Source organism: Diorhabda carinulata, chromosome 2 (genome assembly GCF_026250575.1).
Source record: "Diorhabda carinulata isolate Delta chromosome 2, icDioCari1.1, whole genome shotgun sequence".
Lineage (NCBI taxonomy): Eukaryota > Metazoa > Arthropoda > Insecta > Coleoptera > Chrysomelidae > Diorhabda > Diorhabda carinulata.
In genome coordinates this window covers 27,159,726-27,176,076 of record NC_079461.1, presented here as the reverse complement: position 1 = coordinate 27,176,076, position 16,351 = coordinate 27,159,726, and the positions used below count along the sequence as shown (strand labels likewise).

General features: G+C 33.4%; 1 protein-coding gene across 3 annotated transcripts in view; it reads left to right on the top strand.

Annotated features, from left to right (window-relative positions):
• Positions 1–15,028, top strand: part of LOC130904160 (endothelin-converting enzyme 1) — a 32,359-nt gene extending 17,331 nt beyond the window's left edge. For 2 of the 3 annotated variants that reach the window (XM_057816752.1, XM_057816751.1), the window contains 9 exons: positions 468–844; positions 5,382–5,478; positions 6,337–6,513; positions 8,758–8,917; positions 9,254–9,302; positions 9,352–9,419; positions 11,164–11,294; positions 11,421–11,585; positions 13,642–15,028. In XM_057816752.1, the coding sequence (XP_057672735.1) occupies positions 468–844; positions 5,382–5,478; positions 6,337–6,513; positions 8,758–8,917; positions 9,254–9,302; positions 9,352–9,419; positions 11,164–11,294; positions 11,421–11,585; positions 13,642–13,818 (1,401 nt within the window). In that variant the 3' untranslated portion in view covers positions 13,819–15,028. The remainder of the gene's footprint in view (positions 1–467; positions 845–5,381; positions 5,479–6,336; positions 6,514–8,757; positions 8,918–9,253; positions 9,303–9,351; positions 9,420–11,163; positions 11,295–11,420; positions 11,586–13,641) is intronic. The other variant, XM_057816750.1, reaches the window with a different exon arrangement.
• The last annotated feature ends 1,323 nt before the right edge of the window (positions 15,029–16,351 follow it).

Sequence of the window (16,351 nt, the reverse complement as noted above, 5' to 3'; positions counted from 1 at the left end):
AGTGCAGCGTCATAAATCTTTTTCACTTTTAAAAATTTTCACACTTAGAGCCAATAAACAATTCAGAGGACGAAATTTTCGATATGTGTTGACTGTTGAACAAACTGTGCTCTTTGATCAAACCATTAAGTTGTACCCTTTCTTAGGAGTAAAATGATGAGGAAATTGAATTACTGCTGCGTGAATTATTCTCCATTATTTCGTTTTGAATTCGAATATTCATTTTTATATACATATGAAAGAGGGTGAATAATGGACACAACTCGTAATTCTAGACAGAAGTACCATCACATTTACCACTTTGTTAAGTTTAATAGAAGCAACCAATAATAGAGCCTCTATAATGAAAATGCACCTGTCACCATACACCAATGCATTACGTTCGACCAATAATAACTAGTAACTACATTTATATTATTTCAATTACTACGAAATTTTAATGAATTTTCATATGATACATTTTTCAGGTGGTTACGAATACTACAGATCTAGACCAAGCCGAGGAGGATATTTACTCAATAACTGTAGAAACTTTACAAAATGAAATCAATTTAGTACTAGCAAAACCGCAACAAAACGCTTTGCTGACTTATTTCAAACACCTTTTCAACGGTACTAATGTGACGATAATATCAAGTGACCTTCTTTATGTAACTGATTCAGATGTAAAATTTTTGAAACTGATTCTTAAATTTTTAAATGAAACACCAAGTATTAATGTTGAGCTCTACATGTGGTGGGTAGCTGTATATTCAATGATTATAAATACTTCTGGCGAAATCGCCGACTATATTTCAAAACAATTGAATACACTTTTTTCCGATCCCCCAATTCTACGATCGAGGTAAGAAACGGTATGAATATTCTATTAATATACAGGGTTGCACCACTATGAGCAAAATTAACTAAACAACCAGTATTTTTATGTAAATACGAAGTCTGGCTATGAAATAACGAAACTGGTTACTAAAACGGGTTTTATTATAAAAATTATTCTACATTCGAATGCTCCCCTTCAATATACTCCCATTGATCGAAGCAGTGATGGAAGTCTTCTTGGTGAGGGCCTTTAGGAGCACTGCCATTTTTTGCTTTACCGCTTCCATCGACTCAAATCGGGTCTCTTTCAAAGCAGATCTTTTTCTAACCTTTCAAGAAAATCTTTCAAGAAATTCCTCGTGTAACATATTTCTAACCATTTCTTTATCGGCGTTTACAGCCTCGGCAATCATCCGGATGCTCAATCAAAAATCTGCACGCACAATTTGGTTGATTTTGGTCACTGTTTTCGGAGCTGAAACAGTCACAGGGCGACCTGGGCGCTGCTCTCTCGGCAATCACTAAAGCGCTTACACCACTCAAAAACACGCGCACGATATAGAGAATTGTCCCCATAGGCCTCTTGAAACAATTTATAGCACTCAGTCGGAGTTTTTTGCAATTTAACGAGAAATTTGAGATTGATACTTTGCTCCGGTTTTTCGTCACACATGGTTTCCGGCACTAGAAAAAAACACGTTAGTTTCAAACCGCTACTGCACAAATACTATAATAGTAACGGAAACGCGTTTTGGGACGTACGTAGACAAGATATCTAGATACCCATCGCACTACACGTTTTTACCCCAGCCGTCTTGGGCGCCCTCTAGGCGCGCAGTCTCGTTATTTAATAGCCAGATCTTGTATACAAGGTGTTTCTAATTTCATGCGACGTAATTCAAGAGATGATTGCTCATATGCTTTCCTACAACAAAATTTCCTCAGTGCACCCCTTTCCGAGATATCACCCTTAAAAGTGGTGACCAAAATTGACTTTTAATTTAGTTTAGAAACTTGAAATTCTGTAATTTCCGTGCACTCGCAAAGGACTAACTACGGGTATTTTTTCAATAACCTTGTTATATTATACGGGGATGAAATTAGCAACCCTTACCCCGAAGTTTCATGAAATGAAATCCTTGTTTATTTCAAAAATAAACACCATAATTTATAATTTTTTTAATAAATTGAGGGAAAACAGTAAATATGTAATACGATTCATAATCATCCATAATAAATACTGGAAATGACCACCTCTACCTTGTTTTTAACTACAAAGTTATAGAACAGTAGGCTGTTGTCATCCTTGTTTTATTTAAAAATATTTTGTGTTGTTAAATTTTTTTCGCTAAACAAATAGTTGGAAAAAAAAACAAATATAATCATAATTTATCATTTTTTTCAATAAATTTGATTCGATTCATAATAAATGCTGTAAATAACCACTTCTAGCTAAAATACATGAAAGTAGCTTACGTGCCATGGATTGCCGTACACGTTTAGAAAAAAAAAATTAAAACTCACTTTTAGCCACCATCTTTTAAGGACGATATCTGGGAAAGGGGTGGGCTGAGGAAATTTTGTTATAGGAAAAACCCATCAAATTCCATACGAGCAATCACCTCCTGAATTTAGCCGCATGAATTTAGAAACGCCCTGTATATACAGGAGCTATAAGGAAAGCTTCTTTCATTTGAAATATTTTCCGTTGTCTACGACTTTCAGTTATACAGGAAATGGAACTCAACTTAAATTAAATAGACTACCCTTATTTTTCTGCATTATGTCTAAAGTTAATTTGAAATTCAACCAAAAAGTTCATTTATTTAGAGAAATCTTGGTCAAAAATAACCATAAATTGCCTAAATATTTAAAAAATGAAAAAACTGAATTTTATGCTCAACGCCAGTCAATTTTATACTGAAATGCTGAAAATGAGTGTTTTATCTAAATTATACAGTTATGGTAGAACCTTTTTAGGAGCAATATTTAACTAATAGATAATTTAATAAGCTTTTTGAATGAATATGAAACCATTTCTCTGTTATATCTAATTATAATAAAACTGAAACGAGCTTCTTGAAAATTACTCCAAATAAATTGTCAGTTAAACATTACCAGTAGAGTCACGGGGTAAGCGGTGAGTCACTTTTTTTTATTCCTCAAAACTTAAGACTTATCAATCAGATTGACCTTAAATTTAGTTTCTGTATTAAATAATTATTCATCTGTAAGAATATTATTAATACATTCATTAAAAATAATGGAAAGCGGACTGAATGAGATTTAAAAAAGAAAGTAAAATTGACTCACTTTGTACATCTGTGGGAGAAAAATAAAGAAATATAAACATGATATTATTTATTTAATATTACGAGAAAAAAAAAAACGAAAATCTCTAAACGAAACAAAAACATCCATAAAAACTTCAGTATTCATCCACACTGATGGAGTCGCGAGAGTAAGAGAACCTGGTGGTGTTTCAATTTGCAAACGACGATTTGTTTTCACACATGCCAAGACTAATACAAGAGGCAGTGCAACACCATCTGTACTTATGTTACATGTAGTAACGAGGGTACCCTTTTTACCGCTGGTTACTTGACATCAATTCCTTCGCCCCTTTGGAAGTAATACTCTCGGATTTTTTGCACAGCACCAGTAGCAGTTTCAACCACATTATAAATGCTAGTACCATCTGCGAATGCTGGACTGCGGTTAAATATATTTTGAAGATTATCAGAAAATATTTTGACCGTTTCTTTGTCGAAAGCTGTTGCTCTTGTCAAACTACAATTCTCGGGTTTGCGCAATGACATATTCGAAACATTAAAGTGCATTGCATGTACAGTCGTAAATATTTTTCTAACGAAATAGTTGGGCGTCAAATATTTTCTTTTTTGTTATATCTTTGTTATGTAGAATATTCTTTTGATACTGTCCCGATACTTGAGCCGGTCTTTATCGCATTCAGTGCCCTCTTCATATGTTCTTCTGAATGAATTCCTATTTTTCTGGCCTTTTTGTTTCTGTCCATTCTATAACAAAATAATAATTACAAACGTATTGATAAATTTGATTACACCAAATCATACAAAACTAAACGTATGGATTGTGATTCACTGTGCACAAAGTAAATCGGTCTAGCCGATGACCATAACAACGTTATGAATTCAAACAAGAATAAATAAGCAAAAAACGAATAGCTAAGGCAACCATTTCTGTTATTTAACAACGTTTGCTAACAATGGAACAAATACAACGTCGTGAAGATATTTCCATCCAGTTTTATTTCACAGAAATAAAGCCGAATTTTTGCGTTTCATTCCGTGGATGAAACGTGGGTCCATCTCTTCACATCCGAAATAAAAGAACAATCAAAATAATAGACTTAAAAGGGAGAACGGCTCTAAAGAAGGCAAAGGCCGTTCCATCTGCAGGCAAAGTCAGAGCCGGATTAAGCTAGTGGCTTGGGGGGGCTATAGCACCGGGCCCCATCATTTGGAAATCATTCTGTATTTCTTGATGTGTTGATACCACAAATCTAACGTATTGATATTATTTTGTGAATTTTTCGGGGTTTCCTAATTTTTATTGACTATCTTGAAAAAGGAAAAACTATCAGCTGCGAGTTGTATGCAAACTTATTACAACGTTTAAGCGAAGAAATCAAACAAAAACGGCTGCATTTGGCTAAGAAGAAAGTGTTGTTTCATCAAGACAATGCGCCAACTCACACATGTGTTATTGCAATGGCCAAAATTAATCAATTAAAGTTTGAATTGCTACCTCATGCACCCTATTTGCCAAATTTAGCCCTCTCGGATTATTTTCTGTTCCTAGACCTGAAAAAATGATTCAGTGGTCAAAGAGTTTCCAACAATGAAGATGTTATGTCGGTAATTAATGGCTATTTTAAGGAGCTTGGTGATTCTTATTATAAAAAGATATCGAACTTTTGAAGGTCGCTGGGAAAAGTGTATGGAGCTAAAAAAAACAACGTTGAAAAATAAATATAATCTTGTGCTTTCCTTCTTGGGTGAGGTACTTCTGGAATCATCTTGATAACTAAACAATTATAAACAAAATACCAACTAACTTTTATAAAATATTTTCACAACAAAATTGGGTGTAGCACGCGTCACTGAACGAGAATAGATTACATGTGGGGGGATGTACGTGCCAGGGCAAAAGGCAGAGATGGCCGTGTTATTTTCGTAAATGTGTGCGTGACCCAGTGTACCCAACCGAAACACCGTTTGCCCGGTGACCCTGCTATACATACATCTTGGTGTACCCTGTACATTAAATTTAATATGCACCATATTTTAGTTATCTAGTTGAATTCAAATACATTTTATATTATATTATTAACAATTTTTATGTTGTCAGGTTATAATTCAACTCTTTTTTGCTCTTTAATGTAGTTCATGTTTTTTAAGTCTCAAAACTCTTAAAATAGAGATTTGTATCAATTTTCACGCTATTTGTAATGCTTGTTTTAAATGAAACTTCACATAAAACACTTTTCATATGAATATTACATATTTTCTTGTTTGTAGGTCGCTGGAGTGTGCACTATTAATCAACAACTATATGGGATATGCTATTAGTTATGTTCTCGCCGATCAAACGTTTCCTAACACAACCAAACCAAAAGTGGGTTGAGTTAACAAATGATATATTCCTCAAAATAAATAGTCCATTAAAATGTCACAATTTTAGTACTCTCACCTTGCGCTTTTCTGAGGACGAAATTTTATTTTACCGATGTATGGGGGGAGTCAAGGAAAGTTTGTGAGGTTCCACCCCTTAACCCCCGGCCGCCATCTTAAATAAACGGGTGAAAAACTATTGTCCCTACAAAAAATTCGTACAGACATAAATGTGGCAAATCGCTTTACCTACAGTTTTGTTTATTTTGCTATTAACCGCAAATTAAAAAGTTATGAGCAAAAAAGTGCAAAAATTTTGTGAACAATTTCGCTCAATAACTTTTTATTTTTTAATTTTTCAATAAAATTACCTCAGAACAATCTTTTAGATCGTTCTTTGAGGATTGATTTTACATGTGGATTTTTTGAATTCCACTCATTCTTGTGGCTCATAGAGCCCTCCAAAAGTGCCAGGGAGCGTCTATGCTCACCAAATTGTGTCAAAAACAAAATATTTGTTATCATTTCAATTTTTTTTTCATTAATAAAAATATTGTTATCATGATATTTAGCCTTTAATCGTTCTATGACTGTACGTCTCTGAGATAGTAATCTCCTTTAATTGATTTCTTTACATCCGTCATTGAAAATTGACACTCTTCACTATTATCATGGAAGTAAGTAAAAATATCCTCCATAGTATTGTCAATGTCACCTCTTCAAGATGGCGGCCGGGGGACACCAACTTGAAGTTAAGCTTTCCTTGACCCCCCCTCATACATTGGTAAAATAAAACTGCGTCCTCAGAAAAACGTAAGGTCCATTGTAACATTTTAACGGAGTAACATAATCAATTTTTTAGGTCGAAAGAATGATTCTTGGTCTCAAACAAGCTTTCGTTAATAGTGTGAATCAAATAAATTGGATGGATAAGCAAACAAAAATGGTAACTTTGGAAAAAAGTACAGAAATGATGAGTTTCATAGGATATCCTGATTGGTTGTTTCAAAATGGAGAATTAGATAAATATTATAATGACGTAAGTTGCATAATTTATGAATTAAGTGTTTTCAATAGTATTTTATTCTCACAAGAATATTACAAGTATATATAACCTTATAATATGATACAAGAAAATATTTATTTTTCTTACTGTAGCTATTTGAGTTTGTTCCTTAGTGAGAGAAACTCGTTGGTTTATTTTGATGAGGAAAACGGACATTTTTAAATAGGATTTGGAGGAGAGTTTGTAGCCCCGATATAGGAAAAATTCCCTCTGCAGGGATGGTATTATAGTGGATTATAAGAGGGTGTTTCGAGTGAAATAATGGAAAGAAACAAAAACCACTCGAAGAACGCAACAACTTTCTGGAGAATGTAATAAATTTTTCTTTAAGTAAACGCGGGTGCAGTTGCGACCATTTGTTTGGCGAACGGATTCACTGTTACAGGAAAACTGCAGAAAAAGTGGGAATCAAGAACGTTGATTTTTTCAAATAAGTAACGCTCTGAAAATTAAATTAAATACTGTAATGTAAAAATATCGGGTGGTTTTTAACAGGTTACAACCAATTCATTTTTTAGAAGTGAAGAGAACGATATTTGAAAAAGGTTATCAGCGACTTAATGATAATTCAAAGGATGACCACAGAAAAGTATTGGAAGACTATTTTATACAATATATGAAATAAATTTTATTTTAGCAATATTATGTACTATGTGAAAAAAACCTGAAACAAGTCGATTTTTATTCTTAAATTAACAATTTACAGTATGAAAATATTATCCCCCTCTGGATTATAAGTTCGAAAAGGGATTCTAGTCCTCTGTTCAGCAATATGAAGTTTTTTTTTTAAATTTGGTGCAATCATTACTGAATAAATTGATTTTTAAGTTGTAGAATATTGATAATATCTCTCTCTATCACAAAACTTTACGTAGAATGAAAATAATAATTTCGCATAATATTTAGAATGTATTTTTTAATGTACTTTCCATTCACAAATTTTGGAATTCTCGAATTGTATCACCTCAGGGATTATTTTTTAAATTTCTTCCGTTATCCTACCTTTTAAATCAGCAATATTGTCTGATCTATTAAAATATACTTTAGATTTTAAATAAGCCCATAAGAAGTAATCTAGAGGAATCACAAATCGGGAAGTCTATCCGGCCTTTAGATCGTTCCACGTCTTCTAATCACCTATTGGAAATAATTTCTAACTGTACGTGCAAAATTCGGTGGAACTCTTTTTGGTTGGTAGTAGTTGGTAGTCTTTGTAATGTAGGCACTAAGAAGTTTATCAAAAAATCTAGATAAATCTTACCATTAACTCTGCCCTCAAAAAATAAGGGCCAATAATTTCATTGTTAATGAAACCAACCCAAACGTTCACTTTTTTAGGATATTGAGTGCCTCAGCTATCCAGTTACGTTTTTCTTTGTTTCCATATCTACAGTTAACCGTTCCGTTTAAATGAAACATCACTTAATCAGAAAATACTATTTTGTTTATGAACTGCAAATCTGCGTTCATTCTGTCCAATATCAATTCACAGAATTCTTGCCTTCTATAAGGATCATCTTCATTTAACTCCTAAACCAACTGAACCTTTGTAAGGGTGATGTTTTTCTTTATACGAAACTCTCAAAAGAGATGATTTACTTACACCATTGTCGGTGGAAAGTTCTGTAGTTGTCTTATGCGGATTTTCCACAATCTCTGGAAGTTCATTTACCTTTTTTTCAAGGTTTTTCAATATTTTTTACATGTCCAGCTTCACGAAACTTTTTTCAATTTTGCTAATTGTAGACTATGAAATGTGTTGACCAAAGTATTTATTATTAAAAATTTCACAAACCTCCTTTTGAGCTCTTGTTTTATTACCACAACCAATCATAATTTAAATGTCTATTCTACTAGTCTTGGACAAATCAGCCATAATTAAATACCTAAATGACAGCATCCTATTAGATTCATAATAATTGTTTCTTTGACTTCTTGGCTAATATTTTAATATCTTTTTTTCCCGATTTTTAGCAGAACAGATACGAAAATACATGATTATTTCTAAAGTATATTTTAATAGACCAGACAATATTGCTAATTATTGCTGAACGGAGGACTAAAATCCATTTCCAACAAGGTGCCACACGACCCCCTTTCTTATTTAAAATTTTCGAAGGGGTGCTGAAGCGGGTAAATTTTTTCATAATGTTGCTGATATTGTCGATTTTAATAAAACAACTTTGAAATTATATTTTAAATTAAGTTATTTTTTAGGTAGATGTCAATCCAAATTTTTATTTAGAAAATATGGTAAACGTGATAATGTCTCATACAACAAAGAATTTCAAATCATTGAGGGAGCCTCATTTGAGGGATTGGTACAGTGAACCTATTGAAGTCAATGCATTTAATTCATTTTCGGATAATGCGATAAGTGAGTTAGCTAATATAAATATACAACTACAAGATAAAAATTTTCTTATTCGTAGTTTTTCTAAATATGAAACTTTTTTCGATTTGATAAAAACATGTATTAAATGAGAAAAAACCAATTCCTTATAAATTTCAAAGATAGAAGACAATCAAAATGTTTGCTACATATAATTAAGTTTTACTCTCCACATTCACCACATTAAGTTGGAACTAATTGAAGTATAGTCATAGAATAATTGATAATATCCACCAAACATGCTGAAAATCAACAATTCTGTATACTTTAATTATTTGCCAACAAAAATTTTCTTCTTATAAACGCTTGCTATTTTTTTAGATGTTCCAATGGCTATATTGAATTATCCAATGTATCATTTGGGATTGGAGTAAGTAACTTTAAACTTTATCAAAGATTTATTCATCTATAAGTTTCAGGGTTTTGAACTATGCATCGATAGGAACCATTTTAGGACACGAGTTGATTCATGGATTTGATAATACCGGTAAGTTTTACGTTTATAGAATTTAAATTCCAATATATATTTCCTTTGGAATCTAAATCGTTGAATTAGCAATGTCACTCATTCAATACTATTGTAGTAGAAAAAATATTATATACAAGATGTTTCAAAAAAGGTGATCCCGTCTCTAGGATAGATAGAAAACTGAACATATTTGGGTTTTCACAGTAAATAATTAATTAGTAAATAGAGTAAATTTTATACGATTATGTTTTGGAAGCTGAGAGATCCATTGAATTTGTTTTTATGCCTGATTTTCATAGAGGGCGCTAGATTAAACGGTTGATACCAAGTAGTATTGAACATAGTTTTTTCAATATCCAACTGTACCATGTCCCATCTTCTTTGCTTGGACTATATCAAGCTATTCGCTGTAAATAAGCGTCAAACCAATCACCTTCTCGATATTAAACATCGATTCTCCACCGATGTACATATAGAGTTTGGACTGTCTAAGTGCAAGACTCTACATATCGAGAAAGGCATTGACATGAACGGAAAAGTGCAGCTTCCCAACGGAAATATAGATACAGGCGATGGAAAATGGAGACACCTATAAATAACTAGGATTTCAGCAGGCGAAATTACTGGACCACAAACAGACAAAAGCTAGAATCCAGAATCAATACCCGAAAAGAGTCAGAATTAAATGCAGGCAACTTAGTCCAGGCACTCAACACCTATGCCATGCCTGTTTCAACGTACTCTTTTGGAATCCTGAAGGGGACGAAAACAGAGCTAGAGGGTTGACACGAAAAATGACGAAGAACCAAAACCACCCGAAGTCATCCACTATTAGAAAAATATTACCTCGAAAAGAAGGTTGGAGAGGCTTGATTGAACTTCTTAACCTGCACTCTCGACAGGTAATGAAACTACGTGAATTCTTTCATAAGAAATCAGAAACCTCAACCCTACACCGGATTATATCCAAGGCAGATAAGGAATACTCACCCCTCAACATCGCATTACCAGAATCTGATTTGGATATAGTATTGGACACTAAGGAGGGACAGTAGTCCCAAAAGGCACTAAACGTTAGACATCATCACGATCTCAACCTGCCGCATGTTGACAAGGAAGCTTTAATCAGATGGCCGAACACTAAATCTGACAAATGGAGAAAGTGCCAAAAAACATCAGAGACCATCCAACATATAACATCTGCTTGTAGTGCGGTAACTAATACCGACTATCTATACCGGCACAACCAAGTGTGCAACATCATCCACCAGAAACTGGCCAACAAGTTCGGTCGCTGAAGGTGCTCGAAAATGACAATTTGAAACTCTACTACGATAGGTCCATTATTACCGATAGACGGGTGACGAATAACAGACCTGACATCGTGGTGGTAAATGTCAGGTGGATAGAAAGTCAATTCAGTCCTTCATGCTATACTGAACACTCATAACGTTCTCAACAAACACCAGGCGAAACTGCACGATAGTATCGCCAAGCTGTGATTACCAAAAATCACCTTCGCCGACATCCAGAAGGCTGTAATGTTGAATACTTACCTCACGGTACGCATGTTTATGATGTGAACCAAGCCCTAATCCTTTTGATACTTTTTATCCGGGATAGGTAAATAATACCGGCTGTAAGCTGAGTAATGCATAAGTCTTCCCCATAATAATAATAAATTTTCTATCTATCCTAGAGACGGGATCACCTTTTTTAAAACACCCTGTATTTACTATAAATACTCCATTGAAATTTTAAGGTAGAAAACATGATAAATATGGGAATAACGTCCAATGGTGGACTAATCAAACTATAGAGAAATTTGATAATCGTACTGATTGCTTTATAAAACAATACGATAATTTTACTCTTGAAGGAATTAAAGCACACGTGAGTATTTTTTATGGGTAACCTCAAATTTTATTATACTTAGATGATTCATTATTCTCAAAGTACTTATTTCGAAAACATTTTATTTTATTTTTCCAAATCAACTTACATTTCATAACATGTTAGGTGGATGGAAAGAGAACTTTAGGGGAAAACCTAGCCGACAACGGGGGCTTAAATCAAGCGTTTGCCGCTTACAAAAATTATGTAAAAAAATATGGAGAAGAGCCAAAATTGCCTGGATTCGAAGATTACACAAATTACCAGATATTTTTTATAGCATATGCCAGTGTACGTATAATTAGAAATAATAATAAGTGATTTTTAGAGTGATGATATTATCAACGACAGATTTAGGCCCGGTTCGAAGCGCCGCCCTTTTTAATAAAATGAATTTCATTAATTTTGCTCCAATATTTTTATTTCAAAATAATTTCATTTTTATGAAGTATAATTTTTAAGTATAACTAATAAACATGAAATATTAATAAGTTATAAGCCTTAAAAAGATAAATAATATTAATCAATGGAAAAATTTTATTTTCCTGGCTTTTGTCTTGTCTATCTTAGCACAAGCTTGCGTGTAAATATGTTTTTAATTTTTTTAAGTGGAAAAAGATTATTGTCGTGAACAATTTGTAGTCGAAGTAATAAAAAAAATTCGGATAAACATCTCGAAGACTCCGTGAATGAAATACATTGCATATTTTTTTTGCATGACGTACATCTTCCGTTTTTCTAAGAAATCTTGCAGTTGGTAATGGAAATGAATAACTTCGTTGCCTAACGACTCTTACAAATCGTCAGGATTCTTACTGACTAGATTATTCGCAAAATTTGTTAACTCGTTTGTATCTATTTCAGTTAGATCATCAAAAAAATTTAAGTTTATCATATGCACTTTTACGCCCGGCTAATTGTACACTCAAAGTGTCTAGAATAGGGTCCTGAGAAAGAACTTCTTTCATTTACTCGTGAGTCATTTGGTGTTGATTATGATAACTATAATAATCATGAACTCCAGATAGTGCTTTGACTTTTTCTTCATATTCAGAAAGTTTTCTGTCTCTCATATCTCAAAGAAATAAAGCCAGATAACTATAGATCTGCACAACGGATGATAAATCAGCTTGAGATTCTTGAAGCTTCTTACTAGCAGCATTAAAATGATCTAAATTTACACTCAAAACAATGACTAGCATTGCACTAAATGTTGTAATTTTTGCTACAATTCCGTAGAGGGCTTTTCATCTCTGCTTTCGGCAATAAATTCCAGTGCATCATTTATTACAGACCACTCTTTTTCTAATTCATACATCATGTCGAGCAAACCAATCAGTTTGAGAAAGACTCTGCACCAAGATGTGTAGATTAGTGAAGAAATTGTACAATTCCTGTAAAGTAGAAAAGAAGTCTGTAACTGCACATGATGTTACTAAATTTAAGGAATGGATAGCACAATGAACATGAACTGCTAAAGGATTCATTGTTTTGATTCTTGTCTGAATATATAACTGACATATTACTAGCTTTCTTATACGATGGATCACGACAGTTCATTATATTAAGAAAGCTTTTAAAAAGAAAAGTTTCTTGGCGCAAAATTTTTTTTCTTAAGTCCGCTTAACATGATGCAAGACAACGTGCAATGCAATGCAAGACGCAATATTTCGCATACGCAGATTAAGTTTAACTTATTGTTTCATGCAAGATCTCCCACTTGCAGCATTATCAGTTTGATGTCATTTTATTGCGTGCAAGTTGCAATTCTAGAAAGAAATCTAGTTACTTTTGGCTCAACAGATCAGCCGACTTTCTTAAAGCTTTATTTTCATTGTTAAGCTAGGTACAAAATATTAAATGAAATTTGAGGTTAGGATTTTGATTAATATTCTTTTCTGTCCATCACACTCCAAAAGCAAAGTAGCAGAAGTTATAATTATTGCTAGTGATTCACTGACCACTTTTTTCCTGTTTACTTACCTAGTTTTGCTATTCTCATTTTTAAACCGCACCAAATATTACATAAAATGCAATATATTGACCTTGCAATCAATTGCATGCCACTGTTTTTTCAGTGTTTATTCCATAGAAAATTTTTTAAATGAACTAGTTTGAACCAATTTTTGAAACGAATTGTTTTAACTTTTTTCGTCTCTAAAACTCTGGCATTTCAAATATTTTCCTCATGGGCCTAGACGTAAACCAATCACAGGATATTATGTTGACTTTATTTTTTGTTGTAAAAAATATCTGAAAGTTTCATTAAAATATTTCTTACAACTGCTGCATGACTTGAAGATTTCTTGCTATTCTACTCATTATTTTGTGTGATTCAATCTTGTAGATATGGTGTGAAGAATCAAGTATTGAAGATCTGTTAGATCAAATACAATATGATGTACATAGTCCAAATGTGATCAGAGTGATAGGATCCCTCCAAAACTCCGAAGATTTTGCAAATGTCTTTCAATGTTCACCAGGAAGTTACATGAATCCACATAAAAAATGTAAAATCTGGTAAATATGATAAGCCGGTTAACAATATTAAAAACTTCTTGAGAAACATTAACAAGATACCTGATAACCATCGAATAGTGATTCGACTTCATAAGTTACCTAATTCCATTAAGATTACTTTCTAAAATTAAAAAAAAATTCCTGATAACCAAAATCCCCATTTGATGACATGGTGAAATATAAGAATTTTCATAGTTTGTTATTATTGTCTTTCAAACTTATATTGTTCAAATAGTTCACCAGCAAAATGGCAGACGATTAGGAATAATGAAGCCGCATCTTGCCCGCCCGCCCATTTAAATTTTTTAAGAAAAGGAAATTTCAAAAAACAAACAAAAATATCCCCAAACCGAGAAGAGCGTTTTTACTTACTAGAGTTCTTTTTTCCTTCTTTTCAGTGAGGACAGTAACCTTCACAACTCCAGTCCTGCAGAGAAGCAACTCCTATATCAGGGTCAACTCCAACAAACCTTCCTCCTATAACAAATTTCCCTTTATCCTACCTAAAAATTTTCCAACGAATCTCTCTCTTAGTGGAATGCACTCTGTAGTTAACGTTTAAACGACTGCTGTCGAGCTCACAGCAGCTGACAGTTCAGTCACTTCAGTGCCTAGGCATTGAAAACCGATTTCACTACCGATTTGTATCGTCCAAAAACCAAAAAGCGTATTTTATGGATAATTAGAGATCAAGAGTAATTTTTAGAAAATGTCTCAATGAAAATAGGTAACTTAGCAGCATACCGAGCTTGGAAAGAGATATATTACGAAGTATACAGTATTACTATTATAAGGAAAACATGGGACCAATGATATTTTTATAAATATCAAAATATCATTTATAATCTTTGTTAGATGCACAGAAAAATTTCCCCATGAAGTGACAGTTGGTGATTCTTACTCTTCCATCTTGCAATCTAAATTCAATTGATAGAACCTTTTCAGTTTCACAATTTTGGCACTTGTTTTTTATCTATGTGTTAATTCCACAGTTCACCAGTATTATATTCCAATTGAATATCTAATGTAGATTTAAGAAAATTTCACTTTGTGGAAGTTGGAATTACTTTAAATATTAAAATAAATTTTATTCTTAAAACTAAGTTTTGCGTTTGATAATTAATAGTTTTTTGTAGTAGACCAATTTTGTAAAAAAAAATGTCGAAATATGTATGGCTTTAAATAACGACAATAAATTGTTTGGATTTGAAAAATATTTCATTTTTTAAATGAGTGAAAATCCTTTCAATAATCCCAAAAAGTGTTCAGGAGCTGACACTAAACTATCCCAAGTCCATTTTAAGCGTCTCACAGTGGTTCGAACGGCCCAAAATTCCCTACAAGTACGAGCTAATTTCAATACCCGACTGCCATGCACCATTATTTAACTTCTTAGGAAAAAAGAAATGTGAGAATGTTCCAGAAAAACGTAGCGTAAATTCTGTGTTTGTAAACAAAAGTAATGAAATCTTATCTTATGATTTCGAATTTTGCAATTTGTATTCAAACTAAAAAAAATTTTCCAGTCCTTCCTAGAAAGAAATCTCACCTTACTGGGGTACATATCATAACCTTGAAGAAGGGTCAATGTAACCTTCATACCAAAAGTAGGAAAGGTCACCATACATCTCAAATCCTTCAGATCCATTAGCCTCACATCGTTTTAACTTAAAACTATGAAAGAAGTTGTCATTCTAAATGAAAACCTTCCATCCTTGTCAATATACATACCAAATAGACAAATCTACGGTAACTGCACTGGTATAAAGGAAATTCAGAATGCTGCTATGACGAATAAAGAGAAAGTAGTATGTGCTTTCTTAGATATAGAAGGCGCCTTTGACAATATTCCGCATGAGGATGTTAAAAGAGCATTAGACGCGTGAGGAGTAGATAGGACAAACTCCAGATGGATAGCACAACTACCATCCATTAGAACAGCAGAAATGAAAGTAAGATAAGTCAAGTTTCTATTACTATTAACAGGGGATGTTCACAAGGAGGAGTCGCATCCCCACTTATGTACAGCTTAATAATAGACGAACTCTTATGGCGGCTGAATGACCTCGCATATCCTGTAAAGGTGGTGTCGATCGGTGGGACTAAACATCAACCCGAATAAGACCTACCTAATTACCTTCACCAAGAAAAAAAGCTTAATCTCGAAGCCGTCAAGCTAGACGGGCAAGCCATTGAGTGGAAAACAGAGAGGAAATATATTTAACTCACACTAGATAGTGAACTTCTCTGGAACAAACAGGAGAAGAAGATAACCTAACCACTAAGTCACAAAATCTCTCAGGGCGTGCAGGAAATTCACTGGGAGGAATTGTGGTTGTAACCCAAAGATCCTATTGTAGGTCTACACGGCAATATATGGGGCAGGGGTTTGGGATACTAGAGCTAGTCTGAACCACAAAGTACAAAGACTTGCAAATGAGCAACCGAAGCTATGAGATCATGTCCAACAGCTGCACCTCTCTATATAGTATTGGGAAGCGTGGCGGAAAAAACGTCACTCAGAATATACAGAGAGC